Source organism: Crinia signifera, unplaced genomic scaffold, assembly GCF_055691185.1.
Source record: "Crinia signifera unplaced genomic scaffold, ASM5569118v1 HAP2_SCAFFOLD_151, whole genome shotgun sequence".
In the NCBI taxonomy this organism is placed as follows: domain Eukaryota; kingdom Metazoa; phylum Chordata; class Amphibia; order Anura; family Myobatrachidae; genus Crinia; species Crinia signifera.
The window spans coordinates 262,295-288,189 of NW_028142044.1; the positions used below are offsets into that span (position 1 = coordinate 262,295).

General features: G+C 50.1%; 1 protein-coding gene and 1 pseudogene across 1 annotated transcript in view; one reads left to right on the forward strand and one right to left on the reverse strand.

Moving 5' to 3' along the window:
- The window catches only part of ACADVL (acyl-CoA dehydrogenase very long chain), a gene marked incomplete at its 5' end in the record, with an annotated part of 67,575 nt that overhangs the window by 22,477 nt on the left and 19,203 nt on the right, over positions 1–25,895 (reverse strand). The window contains 7 exons of the mRNA XM_083167988.1: positions 10,044–10,116; positions 12,572–12,644; positions 15,926–16,023; positions 16,145–16,246; positions 23,278–23,340; positions 23,433–23,519; positions 25,742–25,846. Of these exons, the coding sequence (XP_083024114.1) occupies positions 10,044–10,116; positions 12,572–12,644; positions 15,926–16,023; positions 16,145–16,246; positions 23,278–23,340; positions 23,433–23,519; positions 25,742–25,846 (601 nt within the window). The remainder of the gene's footprint in view (positions 1–10,043; positions 10,117–12,571; positions 12,645–15,925; positions 16,024–16,144; positions 16,247–23,277; positions 23,341–23,432; positions 23,520–25,741; positions 25,847–25,895) is intronic.
- LOC146053301 (5S ribosomal RNA) lies at positions 20,562–20,680 on the forward strand (annotated as a pseudogene).

Below are 25,895 nucleotides of genomic sequence, written 5' to 3' on the forward strand. Positions count from 1 at the left end.
GAGGCAGAAGCCGGCCGGAACACATATACATTATATTCTACAGCGTCTCTATCTCCTGTGAGGCAGAAGCCGGCCGGAACACATATACATTATATTATACAGCGTCCTCTATCTCCTGTGAGGCAGAAGCCGGCCGGAACACATATACATTATATTATACAGTGTCCGCCATCTCCTGTACAGCAGAAGCTGGCCGGAACACATATACATTATATTATACAGTGTCCCCTATCTCCTGTACAGCAGAAGCCGGCCGGACCACATATACATTATATTATACAGTGTCCCCTATCTCCTGTACAGCAGAAGCCGGCCGGAACACATATACATTATATTATACAGTGTCCCCTATCTCCTGTGAGGAAGAAGCCGGCCGGAACACATATACATTATATTATACAGTGTCCTCTATCTCCTGTGAGGCAGAAGCCGGCCGGAACACATATACATTATATTATACAGTGTCCTCTATCTCCTGTGAGGCAGAAGCCGGCCGGAACACATATACATTATATTATACAGTGTCCCCTATCTCCTGTGAGGAAGAAGCCGGCCGAAACACATATACATTATATTATACAGTGTCCTCTATCTCCTGTGAGGCAGAAGCCGGCCGGAACACATATACATTATATTATACAGTGTCCTCTATCTCCGGTGAGGCAGAAGCCGGCCGGAACACATATACATTATATTATACAGTGTCCTCTATCTCCTGTGAGGCAGAAGCCGGCCGGAACACATATACATTATATTATACAGCGTCCTCTATCTCCTGTGAGGCAGAAGCCGGCCGGAACACATATACATTATATTATACAGCGTCCCCTATCTCCTGTACGGCAGAAGCCGGCCGGAACACATATACATTATATTATACAGTGTCCCCTATCTCCTGTGAGGCAGAAGCCGGCCGGAACACATATACATTATATTATACAGTGTCCCCTATCTCCTGTGAGGCAGAAGCCGGCCGGAACACATATACATTATATTATACAGTGTCCCCTATCTCCTGTGAGGCAGAAGCCGGCCGGAACACATATACATTATATTATACAGTGTCCTCTATCTCCTGTGAGGCAGAAGCCGGCCGGAACACATATACATTATATTATACAGTGTCCTCTATCTCCTGTGAGGCAGAAGCCGGCCGGAACACATATACATTATATTATACAGTGTCCTCTATCTCCTGTGAGGCAGAAGCCGGCCGGAACACATATACATTATATTATACAGTGTCCTCTATCTCCTGTGAGGCAGAAGCTGGCCGGAACACATATACATTATATTATACAGTGTCCCCTATCTCCTGTACGGCAGAAGCCGGCCGGAACACATATACATTATATTATACAGTGTCCCCTATCTCCTGTGAGGCAGAAGCCGGCCGGAACACATATACATTATATTATACAGTGTCCCCTATCTCCTGTGAGGCAGAAGCCGGCCAGAACACATATACATTATATTATACAGTGTCCTCTATCTCCTGTGAGGCAGAAGCCGGCCGGAACACATATACATTATATTATACAGTGTCCTCTATCTCCTGTGAGGCAGAAGCCGGCCGGAACACATATACATTATATTATACAATGTCCTCTATCTCCTGTGAGGCAGAAGCCGGCCGGAACACATATACATTATATTATACAGTGTCCCCTATCTCCTGTGAGGCAGAAGCCGGCCGGAACACATATACATTATATTATACAGTGTCCCCTATCTCCTGTACAGCAGAAGCCGGCCGGAACACATATACATTATATTATACAGTGTCCCCTATCTCCTGTGAGGCAGAAGCCGGCCGGAACACATATACATTATATTATACAGCGTCCTCTATCTCCTGTACAGCAGAAGCCGGCCGGAACACATATACATTATATTATACAGTGTCCCCTATCTCCTGTACAGCAGAAGCCGGCCGGAACACATATACATTATATTATACAGTGTCCTCTATCTCCTGTGAGGCAGAAGCCGGCCGGAACACATATACATTATATTATACAGCGTCCTCTATCACCTGTGAGGCAGAAGCCGGCCGGAACACATATACATTATATTATACAGTGTCCTCTATCTCCTGTGAGGCAGAAGCCGGCCGGAACACATATACATTATATTATACAGTGTCCCCTATCTCCTGTGAGGCAGAAGCCGGCCGGAACACATATACATTATATTATGCAGTGTCCTCTATCTCCTGTGAGGCAGAAGCCGGCCCCATACACATATACATTATATTATACAGTGTCCCCTATCTCCCGTGAGGCAGAAGCCGGCCGGAACACATATACATTATATTATACAGTGTCCCCTATCTCCTGTGAGGCAGAAGCCGGCCGGAACACATATACATTATATTATACAGTGTCCCCTATCTCCTGTGAGGCAGAAGCCGGCCGGACCACATATACATTATATTATACAGCGTCCTCTATCTCCTGTGAGGCAGAAGCCGGCCGGAACACATATACATTATATTATACAGCGTCCTCTATCTCCTGTGAGGCAGAAGCAGGCCGGAACACATATACATTATATTATACAGTGTCCCCTATCTCCTGTGAGGCAGAAGCCGGCCGGAACACATATACATTATATTATACAGTGTCCCCTATCTCCTGTGAGGCAGAAGCCGGCCGGAACACATATACATTATACAGTGTCCCCTATCTCCTGTGAGGCAGAAGCCGGCCGGAACACATATACATTATATTATACAGTGTCCCCTATCTTCTGTGAGGCAGAAGCCGGCCCCGAACACATATACATTATATTATACAGTGTCCCCTATCTACTGTGAGGCAGATGCCGGCCGGAACACATATACATTATATTATACAGTGTCCCCTATCTCCGGTGAGGCAGAAGCCGGCCGGAATACATATACATTATATTATACAGCGTCCTCTATCTCCTGTGAGGCAGAAGCCGGCCGGAACACATACATTATATTATACAGTGTCCCCTATCTCCTGTGAGGCAGAAGCCGGCCGGAACACATATACATTATATTATACAGTGTCCCCTATCTCCGGTGATGCAGAAGCCGGCCGGAATACATATACATTATATTATACAGTGTCCCCTATCTCCTGTGAGGAAGAAGCCGGCCGGAACACATTTACATTATATTATACAGTGTCCCCTATCTCCTGTACAGCAGAAGCCGGTCGGAACACATATACATTATATTGTACGGCGTCCTCTATCTCCTGTTAGGCAGAAGCCGGCCGGAACACATATACATTATATTATGCAGTGTCCTCTATCTCCTGTGAGGCAGAAGCCGGCCCCATACACATATACATTATATTATACAGTGTCCCCTATCTCCCGTGAGGCAGAAGCCGGCCGGAACACATATACATTATATTATACAGTGTCCCCTATCTCCTGTACGGCAGAAGCCGGCCGGAACACATATACATTATATTATACAGTGTCCTCTATTTCCTGTGAGGCAGAAGCCAGCCGGAACACATATACATTATACTATACAGCGTCCCCTATCTCCTGTATGGCAGAAGCCGGTCGGAACACATATACATTATATTATACAGCGTCCTCTATCTCCTGTGAGGCAGAAGCCGGTCGGAACACATATACATTATATTATACAGCGTCCTCTATCTCCTGTGAGGCAGAAGCCGGCCGGAACACATATACATTATATTATACAGTGTCCTCTATCTCCTGTGAGGCAGAAGCCGGCCGGAACACATATACATTATATTATACAGCGTCCTCTATCTCCTGTGAGGCAGAAGCCGGCCCCGTACACATATACATTATATTATACAGCGTCCTCTATCTCCTGTGAGGCAGAAGCCGGCCGGAACACATATACATTATATTATACAGTGTCCTCTATCTCCTGTGAGGCAGAAGCCGGCCGGAACACATATACATTATATTATACAGTGTCCCCTATCACCTGTGAGGCAGAAGCCGTCCGGAACACATATACATTATATTATGCAGTGTCCTCTATCTCCTGTGAGGCAGAAGCCGGCCCCATACACATATACATTATATTATACAGTGTCCCCTATCTCCCGTGAGGCAGAAGCCAGCCGGAACACATATACATTATATTATAAAGTGTCCCCTATCTCCTGTACAGCAGAAGCCGGCCGGAACACATATACATTATATTATACAGCGTCCTCTATCTCGTGTGAGGCAGAAGCCGTCCGGAACACATATACATTATATTATACAGCGTCCTCTATATCCTGTGAGGCAGAAGCCGGCCGGAACACATATACATTATATTATACAGCGTCCCCTATCTCCTGTGAGGCAGAAGCCGGCCGGAACACATATACATTATATAATACAGCGTCCCCTATCTCCTGTGAGGCAGAAGCCGGCTGGAACACATATACATTATATTATACAGCGTCCTCTATCTCCTGTGAGGCAGAAGCCGGCCGGAACACATATACATTATATTATACAGCATCCTCTATCTCCTGTGAGGCAGAAGCCGGCCGGAACACATATACATTATATTATACAGCGTCCTCTATCTCCTGTATGGCAGAAGCCGGCCGGAACACATATACATTATATTATACAGCAGCCTCTATCTCCTGTGAGGCAGAAGCCGGCCAGAACACATATACATTATATTATACAGCGTCTCTATCTCCTGTACGGCAGAAGCCGGCCGGAACACATATACATTATATTATACAGCGTCCTCTATCTCCTGTGAGGCAGAAGCCGGCCGGAACACATATACATTATATTATACAGCGTCTCTATCTCCTGTACGGCAGAAGCCGGCCGGAACACATATACATTATATTATACAGCGTCCTCTATCTCCTGTGAGGCAGAAGCCGGCCGGAACACATATACATTATATTATACAGTGTCCTCTATCTCCTGTGAGGCAGAAGCTGTCCGGAACACATATACATTATATTATACAGTGTCCCCTATCTCCTGTACGGCAGAAGCCGGCCGGAACACATATACATTATATTATACAGCGTCCCCTATCTCCCGTGAGGCAGAAGCCGTCCGGAACACATATACATTATATTATACAGCGTCCCCTATCTCCCGTGAGGCAGAAGCCGTCCGGAACACATATACATTATATTATACAGCGTCCCCTATCTCCCGTGAGGCAGAACCCGGCCGGAACACATATACATTATATTATACAGTGTCCTCTATCTCCTGTGAGGCAGAACCCGGCCGGAACACATATACATTATATTATACAGTGTCCTCTATCTCCTGTGAGGCAGAACCCGGCCGGAACACATATACATTATATTATACAGTGTCCTCTATCTCCTGTGAGACAGAACCCGGCCGGAACACATATACATTATATTATACAGTGTCCTCTATCTCCCGTGAGGCAGAAGCCGGCCGGAACACATATACATTATATTATACAGCGTCCCCTATCTCCCGTGAGGTAGAAGCCGGCCGGAACACATATACATTATATTATACAGCGTCCCCTATCTCCCGTGAGGCAGAAGCCGGCCGGAACACATATACATTATATTATACAGCGTCCTTTATCTCCTGTGAGGCAGAAGCCGGCCGGAACACATATACATTATATTATACAGCGTCTCCTATCTCCCGTGAGGCAGAAGCCGGCCGGAACACATATACATTATATTATACAGTGTCCTCTATCTCCTGTGAGTGAGAAGCCGGCCGGAACACATATACATTATATTATACAGCGTCCTCTATCTCCTGTGAGTGAGAAGCCGGCCGGAACACATATACATTATATTATACAGTGTCCCCTATCTCCTGTGAGGCAGAAGCCGGCCGGAACACATATACATTATATTATACAGCGTCCTCTATCTCCTGTGAGGCAGAAGCCGGCCGGAACACATATACATTATATTATACAGCGTCCTCTATCTCCTGTACGACAGAAGCCGGCCGGAACACATACATTATATTATACAGCGTCCCCTATCTCCTGTGAGGCAGAAGCCGGCCGGAACACATATACATTATACTATACAGTGTCCTCTATCTCCTGTGAGGCAGAAGCCGGCCCCGAACACATATACATTATATTATACAGTGTCCTCTATCTCCTGTGAGGCAGAAGCCGGCCGGAACACATATACATTATATTATACAGCGTCCCCTATCTCCCGTGAGGCAGAAGCCGGCCCCGAACACATATACATTATATTATACAGCGTCTCTATCTCCTGTGAGGCAGAAGCCGGCCAGAACACATATACATTATATTATACAGTGTCCTCTATCTCCTGTGAGGCAGAAGCCGGCCCCGAACACATATACATTATATTATACAGCGTCTCTATCTCCTGTGAGGCAGAAGCCGGCCGGAACATATATATATTATATTATACAGCGTCTCTATCTCCTGTGAGGCAGAAGCCGGCCGGAACACATATACATTATATTATACAGCGTCCCCTATCTCCTGTGAGGCAGAAGCCGGCCGGAACACATATACATTATATTATACAGCGTCCCCTATCTCCCGTGAGGCAGAAGCCGGCCGGAACACATATACATTATATTATACAGTGTTCCCTATCTCCTGTGAGGCAGAAGCCGGCCGGAACACATATACATTATATTATACAGCGTCCTCTATCTCCCGTGAGGCAGAAGCCGGCCGGAACACATATACATTATATTATACAGTGTCCCCTATCTCCTGTGAGGCAGAACCCGGCCAGAACACATATACATTATATTATACAGTGTCCCCTATCTCCTGTGAGGCAGAAGCCGGCCGGAACACATATACATTATATTATACAGCGTCCTCTATCTCCTGTGAGGCAGAAGCCGGCCGGAACACATATACATTATATTATACAGTGTCCCCTATCTCCTGTGAGGCAGAACCCGGCCAGAACACATATACATTATATTATACAGTGTCCCCTATCTCCTGTGAGGCAGAAGCCGGCCGGAACACATATACATTATATTATACAGCGTCCTCTATCTCCTGTGAGGCAGAAGCCGGCCGGAACACATATACATTATATTATACAGTGTCCCCTATCTCCTGTGAGGCAGAACCCGGCCAGAACACATATACATTATATTATACAGTGTCCCCTATCTCCTGTGAGGAAGAAGCCGGCCGGAACACATATACATTATATTATACAGTGTCCCCTATCTCCTGTGAGGCAGAACCCGGCCGGAACACATATACATTATATTATACAGTGTCCCCTATCTCCTGTGAGGCAGAACCCGGCCAGAACACATATACATTATATTATACAGTGTCCCCTATCTCCTGTGAGGAAGAAGCCGGCCGGAACACATATACATTATATTATACAGCGTCTCTATCTGCTGTGAGGAAGAAGCCGGCCGGAACACATATACATTATATTATACAGTGTCCCCTATCTCCTGTGAGGAAGAAGCCGGTCGGAACACATATACATTATATTATACAGCGTCTCTATCTCCTGTGAGGAAGAAGCCGGCCGGAACACATATACATTATATTATACAGTGTCCCCTATCTCCTGTGAGGCAGAAGCCGGCCGGAACACATATACATTATATTATACAGTGTCCCCTATCTCCTGTGAGGCAGAACCCGGCCAGAACACATATACATTATATTATACAGTGTCCCCTATCTCCTGTGAGGCAGAAGCCGGCCGGAACACATATACATTATATTATACAGCGTCCTCTATCTCCTGTGAGGCAGAAGCCGGCCGGAACACATATACATTATATTATACAGCGTCCCCTATCTCCTGTGAGGCAGAACCCGGCCAGAACACATATACATTATATTATACAGTGTCCCCTATCTCCTGTGAGGCAGAAGCCGGCCGGAACACATATACATTATATTATACAGTGTCCCCTATCTCCTGTGAGGCAGAACCCGGCCAGAACACATATACATTATATTATACAGTGTCCTCTATCTCCTGTGAGGCAGAAGCCGGCCGGAACACATATACATTATATTATACAGTGTCCCCTATCTCCTGTACGGCAGAAGCCGGCCGGAACACATATACATTATATTATACAGTGTCCCCTATCTCCTGTGAGGCAGAACCCGGCCGGAACACATATACATTATATTATACAGTGTCCCCTATCTCCTGTGAGGCAGAAGCCGGCCGGAACACATATACATTATATTATACAGCGTCCTCTATCTCCTGTGAGGCAGAAGCCGGCCGGAACACATATACATTATATTATACAGTGTCCCCTATCTCCTGTGAGGCAGAACCCGGCCAGAACACATATACATTATATTATACAGTGTCCCCTATCTCCTGTGAGGCAGAAGCCGGCCGGAACACATATACATTATATTATACAGTGTCCCCTATCTCCTGTGAGGCAGAACCCGGCCAGAACACATATACATTATATTATACAGTGTCCTCTATCTCCTGTGAGGCAGAAGCCGGCCGGAACACATATACATTATATTATACAGCGTCTCTATCTCCTGTGAGGCAGAAGCCGGCCGGAACACATATACATTATATTATACAGTGTCCCCTATCTCCTGTGAGGCAGAAGCCGTCCGGAACACATATACATTATATTATACAGCGTCTCTATCTCCTGTGAGGCAGAAGCCGGCCGGAACACATATACATTATATTATACAGCGTCCTCTATCTCCTGTGAGGCAGAAGCCGGCCGGAACACATATACATTATATTATACAGCGTCCTCTATCTCCTGTGAGGCAGAAGCCGGCCGGAACACATATACATTATATTATACAGCGTCCTCTATCTCCTGTGAGGCAGAAGCCGGCCGGAACACATATACATTATATTATACAGCGTCTCTATCTCCTGTGAGGCAGAAGCCGGCCGGAACACATATACATTATATTATACAGCGTCCTCTATCTCCTGTGAGGCAGAAGCCGGCCGGAACACATATACATTATATTATACAGTGTCCCCTATCTCCTGTGAGGCAGAAGCCGGCCGGAACACATATACATTATATTATACAGTGTCCCCTATCTCCTGTGAGGCAGAAGCTGGCCGGAACACATATACATTATATTATACAGTGTCCTCTATCTCCTGTACGGCAGAAGCCGGCCGGAACACATATACATTATATTATACAGCGTCCCCTATCTCCTGTGAGGCAGAAGCCGGCCGGAACACATATACATTATATTATACAGTGTCCCCTATCTCCGGTGATGCAGAAGCCGGCCGGAACACATATACATTATATTATACAGCGTCCTCTATCTCCTGTGAGGCAGAAGCCGGCCGGAACACATATACATTATATTATACAGCGTCCTCTAACTCCTGTGAGGCAGAAGCCGGCCGGAACACATATACATTATATTATACAGTGTCCCCTATCTCCTGTGAGGCAGAAGCCGGCCGGAACACATATACATTATATTATACAGTGTCCCCTATCTCCTGTGAGGCAGAACCCGGCCAGAACACATATACATTATATTATACAGTGTCCCCTATCTCCTGTGAGGCAGAAGCCGGCCGGAACACATATACATTATATTATACAGTATCCCCTATCTCCTGTACGGCAGAAGCCGGCCGGAACACATATACATTATATTATACAGTGTCCTCTATCTCCTGTGAGGCAGAAGCCGGCCGGAACACATATACATTATATTATACAGTGTCCTCTATCTCCTGTGAGGCAGAAGCCGGCCGGAACACATATACATTATATTATACAGCGTCCTCTATCTCCTGTGAGGCAGAAGCCGGCCGGAACACATATACATTATATTATACAGTGTCCCCTATCTCCTGTGAGGCAGAAGCCGTCCGGAACACATATACATTATATTATACAGTGTCCCCTATCTCCTGTACGGCAGAAGCCGGCCGGAACACATATACATTATATTATACAGTGTCCTCTATCTCCTGTGAGGCAGAAGCCGGCCGGAACACATATACATTATATTATACAGTGTCCCCTATCTCCTGTGAGGCAGAAGCCGGCCGGAACACAAGAGATCTTACCCACAATCCTGTTCCCATATTTTAAAAGCAGCTCCTCCACCACTGCTCCAAAGTCCTCCAGGGCGCGCACAGCCTGAAAGAGGTGAGAGGTAACTGGTGACATGTATCAGATGCTCCATACCCCATGTCTCCCCCACCCGGCCTGCCATACACTGTACACCCCACCAGGCCTGCCATACACTGTATACACCCCACCCGGCCTGCCATACACTGTACACCCCACCCGGCCTGCCATACACTGTATACACCCCACCCGGCCTGCCATACACTGTATACACCCCACCCTGCCTGCCATACACTGTATACACCCCACCCGGCCTGCCATACACTGTATACACCCCACCCTGCCTGCCATACACTGTATACACCCCACCCGGCCTGCCATACACTGTATACACCCCACCCGGCCTGCCATACACTGTATACACCCCACCCGGCCTGCCATACACTGTATACACCCCACCCGGCCTGCCATACACTGTATACACCCCACCCGGCCTGCCATACACTGTATACACCCCACCCGGCCTGCCATACACTGTATACACCCCACCCGGCCTGCCATACACTGTATACACCCCACCCGGCCTGCCATACACTGTATACACCCCACCCGGCCTGCCATACACTGTATACACCCCACCCGGCCTGCCATACACTGTATACACCCCACCAGGCCTGCCATACACTGTATACACCCCACCCGGCCTGCCATACACTGTATACACCCCACCCGGCCTGCCATACACTGTATACACCCCACCCGGCCTGCCATACACTGTATACACCCCACCCGGCCTGCCATACACTGTATACACCCCACCCGGCCTGCCATACACTGTACACCCCACCAGGCCTGCCATACACTGTATACACCCCACCCGGCCTGCCATACACTGTATACACCCCACCCGGCCTGCCATACACTGTATACACCCCACCCGGCCTGCCATACACTGTATACACCCCACCCGGCCTGCCATACACTGTATACACCCCACCCGGCCTGCCATACACTGTATACACCCCACCCGGCCTGCCATACACTGTATACACCCCACCCGGCCTGCCATACACTGTATAAACCCCACCCGGCCTGCCATACACTGTATACACCCCACCCGGCCTGCCATACACTGTACTCTCCACCCCGGCCTGCCATACACCGTACTCTCCACCCCGGCCTGCCAAACACTGTACTCTCCACCCCGGCCTGCCATACACTGTACTCTCCACCCCGGCCTGCCATACACTGTACTCTCCACCCCGGCCTGCCATACACTGTACTCTCCACCCCAATCTGCCATACACTGTACTCTCCACCCCAGCCTGCCATACACTGTACTCTCCACCCCAATCTGCCATACACTGTACTCTCCACCCCAATCTGCCATACACTGTACTCTCCACCCCGGCCTGCCATACACTGTACTCCATACTCTCATACTAGGCCTGCCATACACTGTACTCTCCACCCCATCCTGCCATACTGTACTCTCCACCCTGGCCTGCCATACACTGTACTCTCCACCCCGGCCTGCCATACACTGTACTCTCCACCCCGGCCTGCCAAACACTGTACTCTCCACCCCGGCCTGCCATACACTGTACTCTACACCCCAATCTGCCATACACTGTACTCTCCACCCCAATCTGCCATACACTGTACTCTCCACCCCAGCCTGCCATACACTGTACTCTCCACCCCAATCTGCCATACACTGTACTCTCCACCCCAATCTGCCATACACTGTACTCTCCACCCCGGCCTGCCATACACTGTACTCCATACTCTCATACTAGGCCTGCCATACACTGTACTCTCCACCCCATCCTGCCATACTGTACTCTCCACCCTGGCCTGCCATACACTGTACTCTCCACCCCGGCCTGCTATACACTGTACTTTACACCCCGGCCTGCCAAACACTGTACTCTTCACCCCGGCCTGCCATACACTGTATTCTCCACCCCGGCCTGCCATACACTGTACTCCATACTCTCATACTAGGCCTGCCATACACTGTACTCTCCACCCCGGCCTGTCATACACTGTAATCCCCACCCCGGCTTGCCATACACTGTACTCTCCACCCCGGCCTGCCATACACTGTACTCTCCACCCCGGCTGCCATACACTGTACTCTCCACCCCGGCCTGCCATACACTGTACTCTCCACCCCAGCCTGCCATACACTGTACTCTCCACCCCAGCCTGCCATACACTGTACTCTCCACCCCGGCCTGTCATACACTGTATTCCCCACCCCAGCCTGCCATACACTGTACTCTCCACCCGGCCTGCCATACACTGTACTCTCCACCCGGCCTGCCATACACTGTACTCTCCACCCTGGCCTGCCATACACTGTACTCTCCACCCCGGCCTGCCATACACTGTACTCTCCACCCCAGCCTGCCATACACTGTACTCTTCACCCCGGCCTGCCTTTAGCCATACTCTCCATCTAGAGCTACAATTTTGTATTACTCATACCCATGTATACTATCATATACATTACTCTCACCAGCTCTGCACTCTTGTCAACCTCAGGATGGACATGTCCCTTCAGAGTAAGTCCTGTACCAAGGCCGGCCCTCCTGTGGGGGGAGAAGGAGGAAAACATAATTCCTTGTGTACATTATTCCCTCTGCTAATACACTCTTACTCTATGCTCTGCTCCACCTCTCCCCCATCCCAACGCTGTGCTCTGCTCCACCTCTCCCCCATCCCAACGCTGTGCTCTGCTCCACCTCTCCCCCATCCCAACGCTGTGCTCTGCTCCACCTCTCCCCCATCCCAACGCTGTGCTCTGCTCCACCTCTCCCCCATCCCAACACTGTGCTCTGCTCCACCTCTCCCCCATCCCAACGCTGTGCTCTGCTCCACTTCTCCCCCATCCCAGCGCTGTGCTCTGCTCCACCTCTCCACCACTCCAACACTGTGCTCTGCTCCACCTCCCCCCCATCCCAACACTGTGCTCTGCTCCACCTCTCCACCATCCCAACACTATGCTCTGCTCCACCTCTCCCCCACTCCAACACTGTGCTCTGCTCAAACCCAACACTGTGCTCTGCTCAAACCGAACACTGTGCTCTGCTCCACCTCTCCCCCATCCCCACACTGTGCTCTGCTCCACCTCTCCCCCATCCCCACTCTGTGCTCTGCTCCACCTCTCCCCCACTCCAACACTGTGCTCTGCTCCACCTCTCCCCCATCCCAACGCTGTGCTCTGCTCCACCTCTCCCCCATCTCAACGCTGTGCTCTGCTCCACCTCTCCCCCATCCCAACACTGTGCTCTGCTCCACCTCTCCCCCATCCCCACTCTGTGCTCTGCTCCACCTCTCCCCCATCCCAACGCTGTGCTCTGCTCCACCTCTCCCCCATCCCCACTCTGTGCTCTGCTCCACCTCTCCCCCACTCCAACGCTGTGCTCTGCTCCACCTCTCCCCCATCCCAACGCTGTGCTCTGCTCCACCTCCCCCATCCCAACGCTGTGCTCTGCTCCACCTCTCCCCCATCCCAACGCTGTGCTCTGCTCCACCTCTCCCCCATCCCAACGCTGTGCTCTGCTCCACCTCTACCCCATCCCAACGCCGTGCTCTGCTCCACCTCTCCCCCATCCCAACGCTGTGCTCTGCTCCACCTCTCCCCCATCCCAACGCTGTGCTCTGCTCCACCTCTCCCCCATCCCAACGCTGTGCTCTGCTCCACCTCTCCCCCATCCCAACACTGTGCTCTGCTCAACATCAATACTGTGCTCTGCTCCAACTCTCCCCCATCCCAACACTGTGCTCTGCTCCACCTCTCCCCCATCCCAACACTGTGCTCTGCTCAACCCCAACACTGTGGTCTGCTCCAACTCTCCCCCATCCCAACACTGTGCTCGGTACTTCTTTACTTTCACGGCGCCAGCATGGCGCCGCGCTACTTCCGGGTTACGCTCGCCACAAACTAAGTAAAAAAACGAAGTTAACGCCATGCCAACATGGACAGTTCATACCTCCACTATCCATGTTGGCATGGAGTTGATTTAAATTAGCGCGGCGAGCGTAGCGAGCCACCGAGCCCGCAGCGTGGGCGAGCGAAGCGAGCCCCGCAAGGGGATTCTGACGCGCGGCGCCATGCTGGCGCTGTGAAAGTAAAGAAGCACCCTGTGCTCTGCTCCACATCTCCACCATCCCAACTCTGCGATCTGCTCCACCTCTCCCCCACCCCAACACTGCGCTCTGCTCCACCTCTCCCCCATCCCAACGCTGTGCTCTGCTCCACCTCTCCCCCATCGCAACACTGTGCTCTACTCCACCTCTACCCCACTCCAACACTGTGCTCTGCTCAACCCCAACACTGTGCTCTGCTCCACCTCTCCCCCATCCCAACACTGTGCTCTGCTCAACCCCAAAACTGTGCTCTGCTCCACCTCAATACTGTGCTCTGCTCCACCTCAATACTGTGCTCTGTTCCACATCTCCCACATCCCAACACTGTGCTCTGCTCCACCTCTCCCCCCATCCCAACACTGTGCTCTGCTCCACCTCTCTCCCCATCGCAACACTGTGCTCTGCTCCACCTCTCTCCCCATGGCAACACTGTGCTCTGCTCAACCCCAACACTGTGCTCTGCTCCACCTCTCCCCCATCCCAACACTGTGCTCTGCTCAACCCCAATACTGTGCTCTGCTCCACCTCTTCCCCATCCCAACACTGTGCTCTGCTCCACCTCTCCCCCATCCCAACACTGTGCTCTGCTCCACCTCTCCCAAACCCTACGCTGTGCTCTGCTTCACCTCTCCCCCATCCCAACGCTGTGCTCTGCTCCACATCTCCCCCATCCCAACGCTGCTATCTGCTCCACCTCTCCCCCACCCCAACACTGTGCTCTGCTCAACCCCAGCACTGTGCTCTGCTCCACCTCTACCCCACTGTGCTCAACTCAACCCCAATACTGTGCTCTGCTCCACCTCCCAACACTGTGCTCTGCTCCACCTCCCAACACTGTGCTCTGCTCCACCTCCCCCCCCATCCCAACGCTGTGCTCTGCTCCACCTCCCAACGCTGTGCTCTGCTCCACCTCCCAACGCTGTGCTCTGCTCCACCTCCCAACGCTGTGCTCTGCTCCACCTCCCAACGCTGTGCTCTGCTCCACCTCCCAACGCTGTGCTCTGCTCCACCTCCCAACGCTGTGCTCTGCTCCACCTCCCAACGCTGTGCTCTGCTCCACCTCCCAACGCTGTGCTGTGCTACACATCTGCCCCGTCCCAACGTTGTGCTGTGCTACACATCTGCCCCGTCCCAACGTTGTGCTACACATCTGCCCCGTCCCAATGTTGTGCTGTGCTACACATCTGCCCCGTCCCAATGTTGTGCTGTGCTACACATCTGCCCCGTCCCAATGTTGTGCTGTGCTACACATCTGCCCCGTCCCATGTTGTGCTGTGCTACACATCTGCCCCGTCCCAATGTTGTGCTGTGCTACACATCTGCCCCGTCCCAATGTTGTGCTCTGCTCCACATCTGCCCCGTCCCAATGTTGTGCTCTGCTCCACATCTGCCCCGTCCCAATGCTGTACTCTGCCCCATATCTTCCCCGTCCCACCAGCCTAGCTCTACGCTCTGCTCCACCTTTCCCCCATCTCAATACTGCACTGCTTTCTCTCCCCACCCCCAGCTCTGCTCTTCCACATCTGTCCTCTACCCACCATCCCAACTCTACTCCCATCATCTGTCCACTCCTCCTCACTACTTCCCCCTCCTCATACTACAACACCAAACTCCACTCCATCCCTAACCCCACACTCATCCCCTGTACTCATCCAACCGACCACAAGCATGGCCTGCCCTCAGACCATTCTCCTCTGCACTGAGCCCAACCACCACTCACCTGCGGACTCTCCTCATCCCTTCAGTAACAAGTAATGGTGTGTTGCTTAATGGCCGAGTGATTGCCTTCTGCAAAGCTTTCAGCTCCTTCCCAGCACTCTACAGAAAGGAGAAGAATGAGTGTTATTTGCAGTGAGTGGGGTGTGTAAACTCAGGATAATGGGTCTGTAGAGCAGACACACACACAAGTGTATCAGGGGCGGAGGAGAAGGACAGGTACCTGCAATCCATGAAGGGACACGAAGAGTCTCAAGATATCATTGGTTCCTTCAAAGATCCTGAAGATTCGAAGATCTCGCAGAACTCGTTCAGCACCCCCATCCTGGCCAGACGAGAAGACCACACAACAGGACAAATCATCATTGGCCATAGGCACACAATATATACACAGCACACCAATCCTGGCCAGACGAGAAGACCACACAACAGGACTAATCACCATTGGCCATAGGCACACAATATATACACAGCACACCAATCCTGGCCAGATGAGAAGACCACACAACAGGACTAATCGCCATTGGCCATAGGCACACAATATATACACAGCACACCAATCCTGGCCAGACGAGAAGACCACACAACAGGACTAATCGCCATTGGCCATAGGCACACAATATATACACAGCACACCAATCCTGGCCAGACGAGAAGACCACACAACAGGACTAATCGCCATTGGCCATAGACACACAATATATACACAGCACACCAATCCTGGCCAGACGAGAAGACCACACAACAGGACTAATCGCCATTGGCCATAGACACACAATATATACACAGCACACCAATCCTGGCCAGACGAGAAGACCACACAACAGGACTAATCGCCATTGGCCATAGACACACAATATATACACAGCACACCAATCCTGGCCAGACGAGAAGACCACACAACAGGACTAATCGCCATTGGCCATAGGCACACAATATATACACAGCACACCAATCCTGGCCAGACGAGAAGACCACACAACAGGACTAATCACCATTGGCCATAGACACACAATATATACACAGCACACCAATCCTGGCCAGACGAGAAGACCACACAACAGGACTAATTACCATTGTCCATAGGCACACAATATATACACAGCACCCCCATCCTGGTCACAGGAGAATACCACACAACAGGACTAATCACCGTTGGCCATGGACACACTATATATACAGCATAGTCTCTGAGGAGGGATTTCTCTACTAAGCATAACCCAGACGGAAGTCTCTTTAGTGGTAGAACATGCTCCATGGTCCTTATCTGTTTGCTTCATGATATTACTAGGATAATTTATATTTAAAGTTAAGTTAATCAATACTACGTCTACGAGTGTTTGGGCCTGAGGACAGACATGAATTGTAAGGACATGCGCCACTTGTGCACCATATAGTCACGGGAGGATATAAAGCCGTGGTTATGGTAAGTGACAAGTAGATATATGTAATCATAAAGGAGCGGTAAAAATACTAAACTTCAGAAATGCTAACTTTGAGTTATTCAGGGAAGCCCTAAAGGAAATTGTGTGGAAAGAGGTATTTGAGGGGAAAAATGCTGAGGAAATGTGGGATACACTAAAAAATGTGCTGGAATAATTAACTATTAAATTCATACCATAAGTCAATAAGGGTAAATTCAATTTAAAAAAAAAAAAACCTACCCATGTTTGGATAATAAAAGTTAGGACAGCAATAAACAATTAAACAAGAGCGCTTAAATTCTATAAAATAACATAAATGAGGAGGCGGTCAACAAATACAAAGAATCAAACAAAACTTGTAAAGGGGCAATCAAAGTAGCTAAAAGGGATTATGAAGAGTGCATAGCCACTGAAAGCAAAACCAACCCCAAGAAGTTTTTCAAATACATAAATAGTAAGCGTATAATTAAGGACTACACAGGCCCACTAACTGATATCAATGGAAAAAGTTTTACGGAGGACAAGGGAAAAGCAGAACTGTTAAATGGGTTCTTCTCATCAGTGTTTACTAAGGGAGAGCAGACTGTGGAACGCACACATACCACAAATGGGACGCACTAGCCGGATCTTAATATTGATTTCACGATTGAGGAGATAATATTGAGGCTCAGCAAAATCAAAACAAATCACCTGGGCCAGATGGGATCCATCCTAGGGTACTAATGGAATTAAGGGAGGAATTAGCTTCCCCTCTATATTACATTTTTCTTAACTCACTATCATCAGTAAGGTACCAAAAGACTGGAGAATAGCAGAGGTAGTACCAATATTCAAAAAAGGAAAAAGGGATGACCCAGCTAATTACAGATCTGTGAGCTTAATATAAATAGTGGGTAAAATATTTGAAGGATTTTTAAGAGATGGTATCCAGGAATATTTAGACCTTCATCGTTTACTGAGTAATAACCAGCATGGGTTCGTGAAAAATCGTTCATGCCAAACTAATCTACTTGGTTTCTATGAAGAGGTTAGCAAAAACCTTGATAATGGAAACGCTGCAGATGTGATTTTCCTAGATTTTGCTAAAGCCTTCGACACCGTACCACACAAGAGGTTGATAAATAAAATGGAGGACCTGGGATTAGGGGCAAATATCTGCAGATGGGTAGTGAACTGGCTGTGTAATAGAGAACAAAGAGTGGTCGTGAACAGTGCCGTATCTAATATATACCAGTACTAAGTGGAGTGCCACAGGGTTCGGTTCTAGGGCCCATTTTATTTAACATAAATATCAATGATATTGGGATGGGGTTACTCAGCAATGTATCCATCTTTGCAGATGACACAAAACTTAGAATTATTAAATCATCAGAAGATGTCACCATGCTTCAAAAGGATCTTGACAATCTAGATGAGTGGGCAACAAAGTGGAAGATGAGGTTCACTGTGGACAAATGCAAGGTCATGCACCTCGGGTGACATAACCAGAGTGCTAGTTATAACCTAAGCGGGGATGAATTGGGTAAATCAGTACTCGAAAAGGATCTAGGAGTCCAAATAGACAACAAACTAGGGTGTAGGGCTCAATGTAATATAGCAAATAAAAAGGCCAATAAAACTCTCGCATTAAAAGGGGCATGGAAACTAGGGACTCAAAAGTAATTATGCCTCTGTACAAATCATTGGTTAGACCGCACCTCGAATACAGAGTATAATTCTGGGCCCCACACTATAAAAAGGACATCATAGAATTAGAAAAAATCCAAAGAAGAGCAACGAAGATATCAGGGGAATGGGATATTTAAGCTACGAGGAGAGATTAAGCAATTTGGGACTATTTACACTAGAGAAGAGACGTTTAAGGGGGGACATGCTCAACATGTATAAATATATAAGGGCTAATATAAGGAACTGTCAAACACCCTTTTTTCTGCTGGACAGGAATCTAGGACGCGAGGGCACGGGTTTAGATTAGAAGAAAAAAGATTTTGTTCCCTTAGAAGAAAAAAAACTTATTTTCGGTCAGAGCAGTCAAACTTTGGAGCAATTTTCCTGGAGAAGTGGTGTCGGCAGAGACAATAAATATGTTTAAAATAAGGTTGGATAAACATTTATTGGTTAAAAACATCCATGGGTACTAATAGTAACATAATCTGTCTTTAAAAATATCACAACATACTATACAACAAGGGATAAGCTATCAAAAGCTAAGGTTGAACTAGATGGACGCAAGTCTTTATTCAGCCTCACCTACTGTGTAACTATGTACAGTGACCATATCCTGGTGTTGCTGTGACAGAGGATGTAACCCATGCGATCAGGAGATGGCAGCAGGTGGAGAGGACAGTAGGGGGCAGGATTTACAGACCAAAGCAAAAGGGCTCCTGGAAGAAGGGGCGGAGCATGGATATCCAAAGGTTATGGTAAGTGACAAGTGGATACCAAGATTTATGTCTTACCTGTTAAATCTCTTTCTTCGAGGACGTCAGGGGCCACAGGGATAACAGTGGGTAGAGAACGAGGTCACGACCAATTCCAGCACCAGAAAAGGTTAAACTTCTGGCTGCTCACAGACAGCCCTGGCTCCTCCTCTCCTCTACCCCGCCTCCTAGGCCAGGCTCCTCCCTCCTCTACCCCACCCCCTAGGCTAGCTACTCAGTGTTTCCAAAGCCAGACAGGAGATGGATAGAAGGAAGAGAAACCCATACAGTAACACTACCAACAAATATATATATATGTGTGTGTGGGGGGGGTTCCTCAACAGAGAAACCATAACTGTAACATGTGTCCGTACCCTCAACGGAGGAACTATGAACTACAATACCATAAAGGGATCCCTGTGGTCCCTAATGTCCATGAAGAAAGAGAGTAACAGGTAAGACATAAATCTCGTTTTCTTCTGCGGCAGACGTCAGGGGCCACAGGAACAACAGTGGGACATTCTCAAGCAGCCACCTAAGGGTGGGGACGCGCCTGGGCCGCAGCTAGTACACTCAGACCAAATGTCGAGTCCTGGGAGGCAAATGTATCAAACGCGTAAGAAAGTATGAGGAGACGACCAAGTCGCCACCTTGCAAAGTTGCTCTGCTGTTGCACCACCCCTAACAACAGTGGCTTATATCAACCACTAGGGTGGCACTCGGAGTGCGGCGGCCTCCCCCATCTTCCGTTGGGCGGAGGGCAAGATCCCGGCCTTGTTGGCAAGCTTTATTCTGGACATACAGACATACCACACTGGATAGGCCCAATCTCATCTGATCTTGGCAGCTAAGCAGTGTTGGGACTGGTTAGTACTTGGGTGGGAGACCACATGGGAGCACCAGGTGCTGTAGGTTAGGGTCCTCAGTTGGGAGGTGGACTCTCCTCAGCAGTCAGACTCTGGATGCCGGCGAATGCACCCTCCATTCATAGGTGTTTCTGTGTTGATAGACCGTTGGGGCAGACCAGCGGTACATTACGCCACAATCACCAGGTCACCCTGTACGGGTCCAGGTTTCGAGACCCATCGGCTTGCAGGGTCAATGCACTGTCAGCCCTGTGGCCGTTCATTCTGAGGTATGCCTTTCCCCCATCTTGCTCCTCCTCAAAGTTTTTCGTCCATTAAAGGCAGAGGGGGGCTCCTTGATCCCGGTGGCCCCGCATGGGCCCAGGAGGATCTTGTTCTCAGGTCTGCAGGCCCTGTCAGTGGCCACTCCGATCCATCTGCTCACGGGGCTGCTGAGAGCTCAGGGCCCATCAGCCTTCTTTGGCTGATGCTTACCATTGCATCTGGTGGTCTTATTTTTCCTGGTGTCTCTCTCTAAGTTTAGTCCCAGCGCTTACTGTTTGTCTAGGATTTTGTCCTTTCGGTAAAAGAACTGGGAGGCTGGCCTCCGCCTGTCTTCTTTAAAGGTGCAGGTCTCAGCGCTCTCCATTCTGTTCTGCAGGCGATGGGCTTTGTTGCGCAATCTCTGCTCCTTCTAGCAAGGGGTCCTGCAGATCCAACCTCCGTTTGTTACTGGTTGTTCGGTGGGATCTTCCTCTGGTTCCCACTCAGGGTACCTCTTTTGACCTCTTGCGGTAGTTGGCCCTTTGCTGGCTTACCTGGACAACGGCCATTGCTTCAGCCATGAGGGTGTCTGCTTGGTTGGGTCGGCTCTGTCCTGTCAGTCTCCTTTCCTAGTCTTTCATCCTCATAGAGCGGGTTATTTGAACCATTCCTTCACACCTCAACAAGTTGGTTTCCGAGTTTCAGGTCATCCAGGAGATAGTGGTCCCTGCCTACGAGGGCCGGGGGTCTCTGATAGGCAGCATTCCCTGGATGTCGTCCATGCTTTACATGTCTATGTACGTCACCCTACCTAACACTTCAGCAATTTGACTACTAGAGATTTCCGAAGAGGGGTTGGCCTGCTACCACGCAGACTATTGCCAGACGATGGCTGCGGTCGGTTATCGAGAAGGCTTCCTTGGCCACCTCCCTCCCGGTTCTTGTGGGGGGCCGGGCTGTTATGGGTGGTGCAATTGCAGAGCAACTTTGCAAGGTCCGCCAATGCTTTCTTACAACGAGCAGGGCCCTCTTCCCTCCTGTTGTCAAAGCCCACTTCTCTTCACATGTCACTCACAGCTCTCCTATACTCCAACACTCAGTGACCATCTTCGTCCGCATACTCCTCTCCATCATTGGCATCAAGCCTCTAGTTGTATGTTGATTGAGTCCGCACTACTTACATTTAAGCTGTAATGTGTATTGTACTGTGGTGCTCTTTATTTGTACTGTATTTTTGTTATTTATTCAATGTTATGCCAAGCTTTGTCTCCCTGTATTGTTCCTCTGTACGGCGCTGCGAAACACTTGTGGCGCCTTATAAATAAAATGCTAATAATAAATGCGTTCAACACGTTTGCCTCCCAGGACTCGGCATTTGGCCACAGTATACTGGCCTTGGCACAGGTGCGTCCCCACCCTTAGGTGGCTGCTTTAGGATGTAGCACTGTGGCCTGTGGCCACAAGGCTCCCCCCTGCTGCGCCTGCTTCATTTGTATTGAAGTTAATAGTTCCTTTGTTGAGGTACTTATACATGTTACAGTTATGGTTTCTCTGTTGAGCAACCACACACACATATATTTGTTGAATGTGTTACTGTATGGGTTTCTCTTCCTTCTATCTTGTCTCCTGCCTGGCTTGGTATAAACTGAAACTAGTTGGGCCTGGAGGCGGGGTAGAGGAGGGGAGCAGCTGCGCTGTCCTGGGAACAGCCAAGAAGTTTAACCTTTCTGGTGCTGGAATGGTTCGTGGACCACTCTCCACCCACTGCAATCCCTGTGGCCCCTGATGTCCTCGGATGGGGATGAGAGGAATACTGGGAGGATAAGGAGAGATGGAGGAGGGTATGGGGGGGATGAGGAGAGATGGTGGAGGGTATGGGTGGGGGGGGGGGGTAGTATTGGAAGGAGGTGCTGGCTCACAGTCCTAGACAGTGACACAGTGTTAGAGCACATACGCCGGCTCTATACCCCCTTAATGGACCACCAGGAGGTTTGGCATATTCTTCACGCAAAAGATTCTTGTTTGTAGATACAGAATTGGGGTTTCCATGATGGAACGGCTCAGTACCCCTTCCCAATACAGAGGGTGACAGGATACAGTCTAGCCATCGTGTCATTAATCTCGGACCCTCATGGAGGCTATAGAGAGGTTTTTCACCCTCTCACATTATACTAGTTCATTGATGAAGAGGATTTCTTTGACAAACCCCACCACTTGCAGAGGCATGGGTGGGGTGGAACCATGTTTGCTGAAGGAAGTAGGATGGAAATGTTCTTTGATACATCGCATCATAGCGTCAATGACCCCCAATGACCCATCTCACTACATATGTGTTACGGTACAGGTCTCTATGCTGTTCTGGTGTTGGACCAGTGGTGGTCATGTAAGGTCTGGAGAAATTACCTTCATAAACCCAGTTCCTCCTAGTATCTGTATACATTCATCCGTCACTGACCATGCTGCCTCCTGCGGGGGAGAGAGATCATTCTCTGGTCATTATTCCGACCTCCTCTGCTGGAAGAGGGCTTGTGCATCCACTACTCCGCCATATCACTCACCGAGCCGAAGACTTTGCTGATCGCGGCTTCTATCTGGAAGTCCTTTGCCCCGGAATCCATATTTGCACTAATCATGTACGCCATAGACTGGGGAGAAAGGGAGAGATCAGCTCCTGCATGTAGGTGGAGACATGTCACTGACCACGCCCCTCTCACATGACCCGGCTCCCAGTAGGTGGGGACAGGAACAGTAGCCTAACATGTCACTGACCACGCCCCTCTCATATGACCCGGCTCCCAGTAGGTGGGACAGGAACAGTAGCCTAACATGTCACTGACCACGCCCCTCTCACATGACCCGGCTCCCAGTAGGTGGGACAGGAACAGAGGCCTAACATGTCACTGACCACGCCCCTCTCACATGACCCGGCTCCCAGTAGGTGGGACAGGAACAGTAGCCTAACATGTCACTGACCACGCCCCGCTCACATGACCCGGCTCCCAGTAGGTGGGGACAGGAACAGTAGCCTAACATGTCACTGACCACGCCCCTCTCACATGACCCGGCTCCAAGTAGTTGGGGACTGGAACAGTAGCCTAACATGTCACTGACCACGCCCCTCTCACATGACCCGGCTCCCAGCAGGTGGGGACAGGAGCAGAGGCCTAACACGTCACTGACCACGCCCCTCTCACATGACCCGGCTCCCAGCAGGTGGGGACAGGAGCAGAGGCCTAACATGTCACTGACCACGCCCATCTCACATGACCCGGCTCCCAGTAGGTGGGGACAGGAACAGTAGCCTAACATGTCACTGACCACGCCCCTCTCACATGACCCGGCTCCCAGTAGGTGGGGACAGGAACAGTAGCCTAACACGTCACTGACCACGCCCCTCTCACATGACCCGGCTCCCAGTAGGTGGGGAAAGGAACAGAGGCCTAACACGTCACTGACCACGCCCCTCTCACATGACCCGGCTCCCAGTAGGTGGGGACAGGAACAGAGGCCTAACATGTCACTGACCACGCCCCTCTCACATGACCCGGCTCCCAGTAGGTGGGGACAGGAACAGTAGCCTAACAGGTCACTGACCACGCCCCTCTCACATGACCCGGCTCCCAGTAGGTGGGGACAGGAACAGAGGCCTAACACGTCACTGACCACGCCCCTCTCACATGACCCGGCTCCCAGTAGGTGGGGACAGGAACAGAGGCCTAACACGTCACTGACCACGCCCCGCTCACATGACCCGGCACCCAGTAGGTGGGGACAGGAACAGTAGCCTAACACGTCACTGACCGCGCCTCTCTCACATGACCCGGCTCCCAGTAGGTGGGGAAAGGAACAGAGGCCTAACATGTCACTGACCACGCCGCTCTCACATGACCCGGCTCCCAGTAGGTGGGGACAGGAACAGAGGCCTAACATGTCACTGACCACGCCCCGCTCACATGACCCGGCACCCAGTAGGTGGGGACAGGAACAGTAGCCTAACACGTCACTGACCGCGCCTCTCTCACATGACCCGGCTCCCAGTAGGTGGGGAAAGGAACAGAGGCCTAACATGTCACTGACCACGCCCCTCTCACATGACCAGGCTCCCAGTAGGTGGGGACAGGAACAGAGGCCTAACACGTCACTGACCACGCCCCGCTCACATGACCCGGCTCCCAGTAGGTGGTGACAGGAACAGTAGCCTAACATGTCACTGACCACGCCCCGCTCACATGACCCGACTCCCAGTAGTTGGGGACAGGAACAGAGGCCTAACAGGTCACTGACCACGCCCCTCTCACATGACCCGGCTCCCAGTAGGTGGGGACAGGAGCAAAGGCCTAACAGTTCACTGACCACGCCCCTCTCACATGACCCGGCTCCCAGTAGGTGGGGACAGGAACAGTAGCCTAACATGTGACTGACCACGCCCCGCTCACATGACCCGGCTCCCAGTAGGTGGGGACAGGAACAGTAGCCTAACACGTCACTGACCACGCCCCGCTCACATGACCCGGCTCCCAGTAGGTGGGGACAGGAACAGTAGCCTAACAGGTCACTGACCACGCCCCTCTCACATGACCCGGCTCCCAGTAGGTGGTTTATGACTCGCTGTGTGTGGCAATACATACCTGGACATGTCGGCGGATCCTGGTGCATGGGATACGTATGTAGAATCTGAGAGGCGTATGAAGCGGCGCTCCTGGTTATCGGGGACATATACAGACCCACCGCATCTGCCACTCAATCACTGAGACTCTGACATATTCTGTATAACCTATAACAGGGCGAACCACCCAACTGCACCAAAGTCCTCCCCATCTGTCCAGTCCTAAGCTAAATATATCACATTTATACGCATGGCAGTTACCTCTGTGACATACTGCAGGACTGCCATGCGTGCCAGCTTTTCCTGGATAACGCCAAAGGTGTGAAGTTTATTTCCAAACTGGGTGCGATTTGTGGCATGTTCCACCTGTTTCATAAAGTATTATATTAGTGTATAGGCCACGCACAGCTGCCAC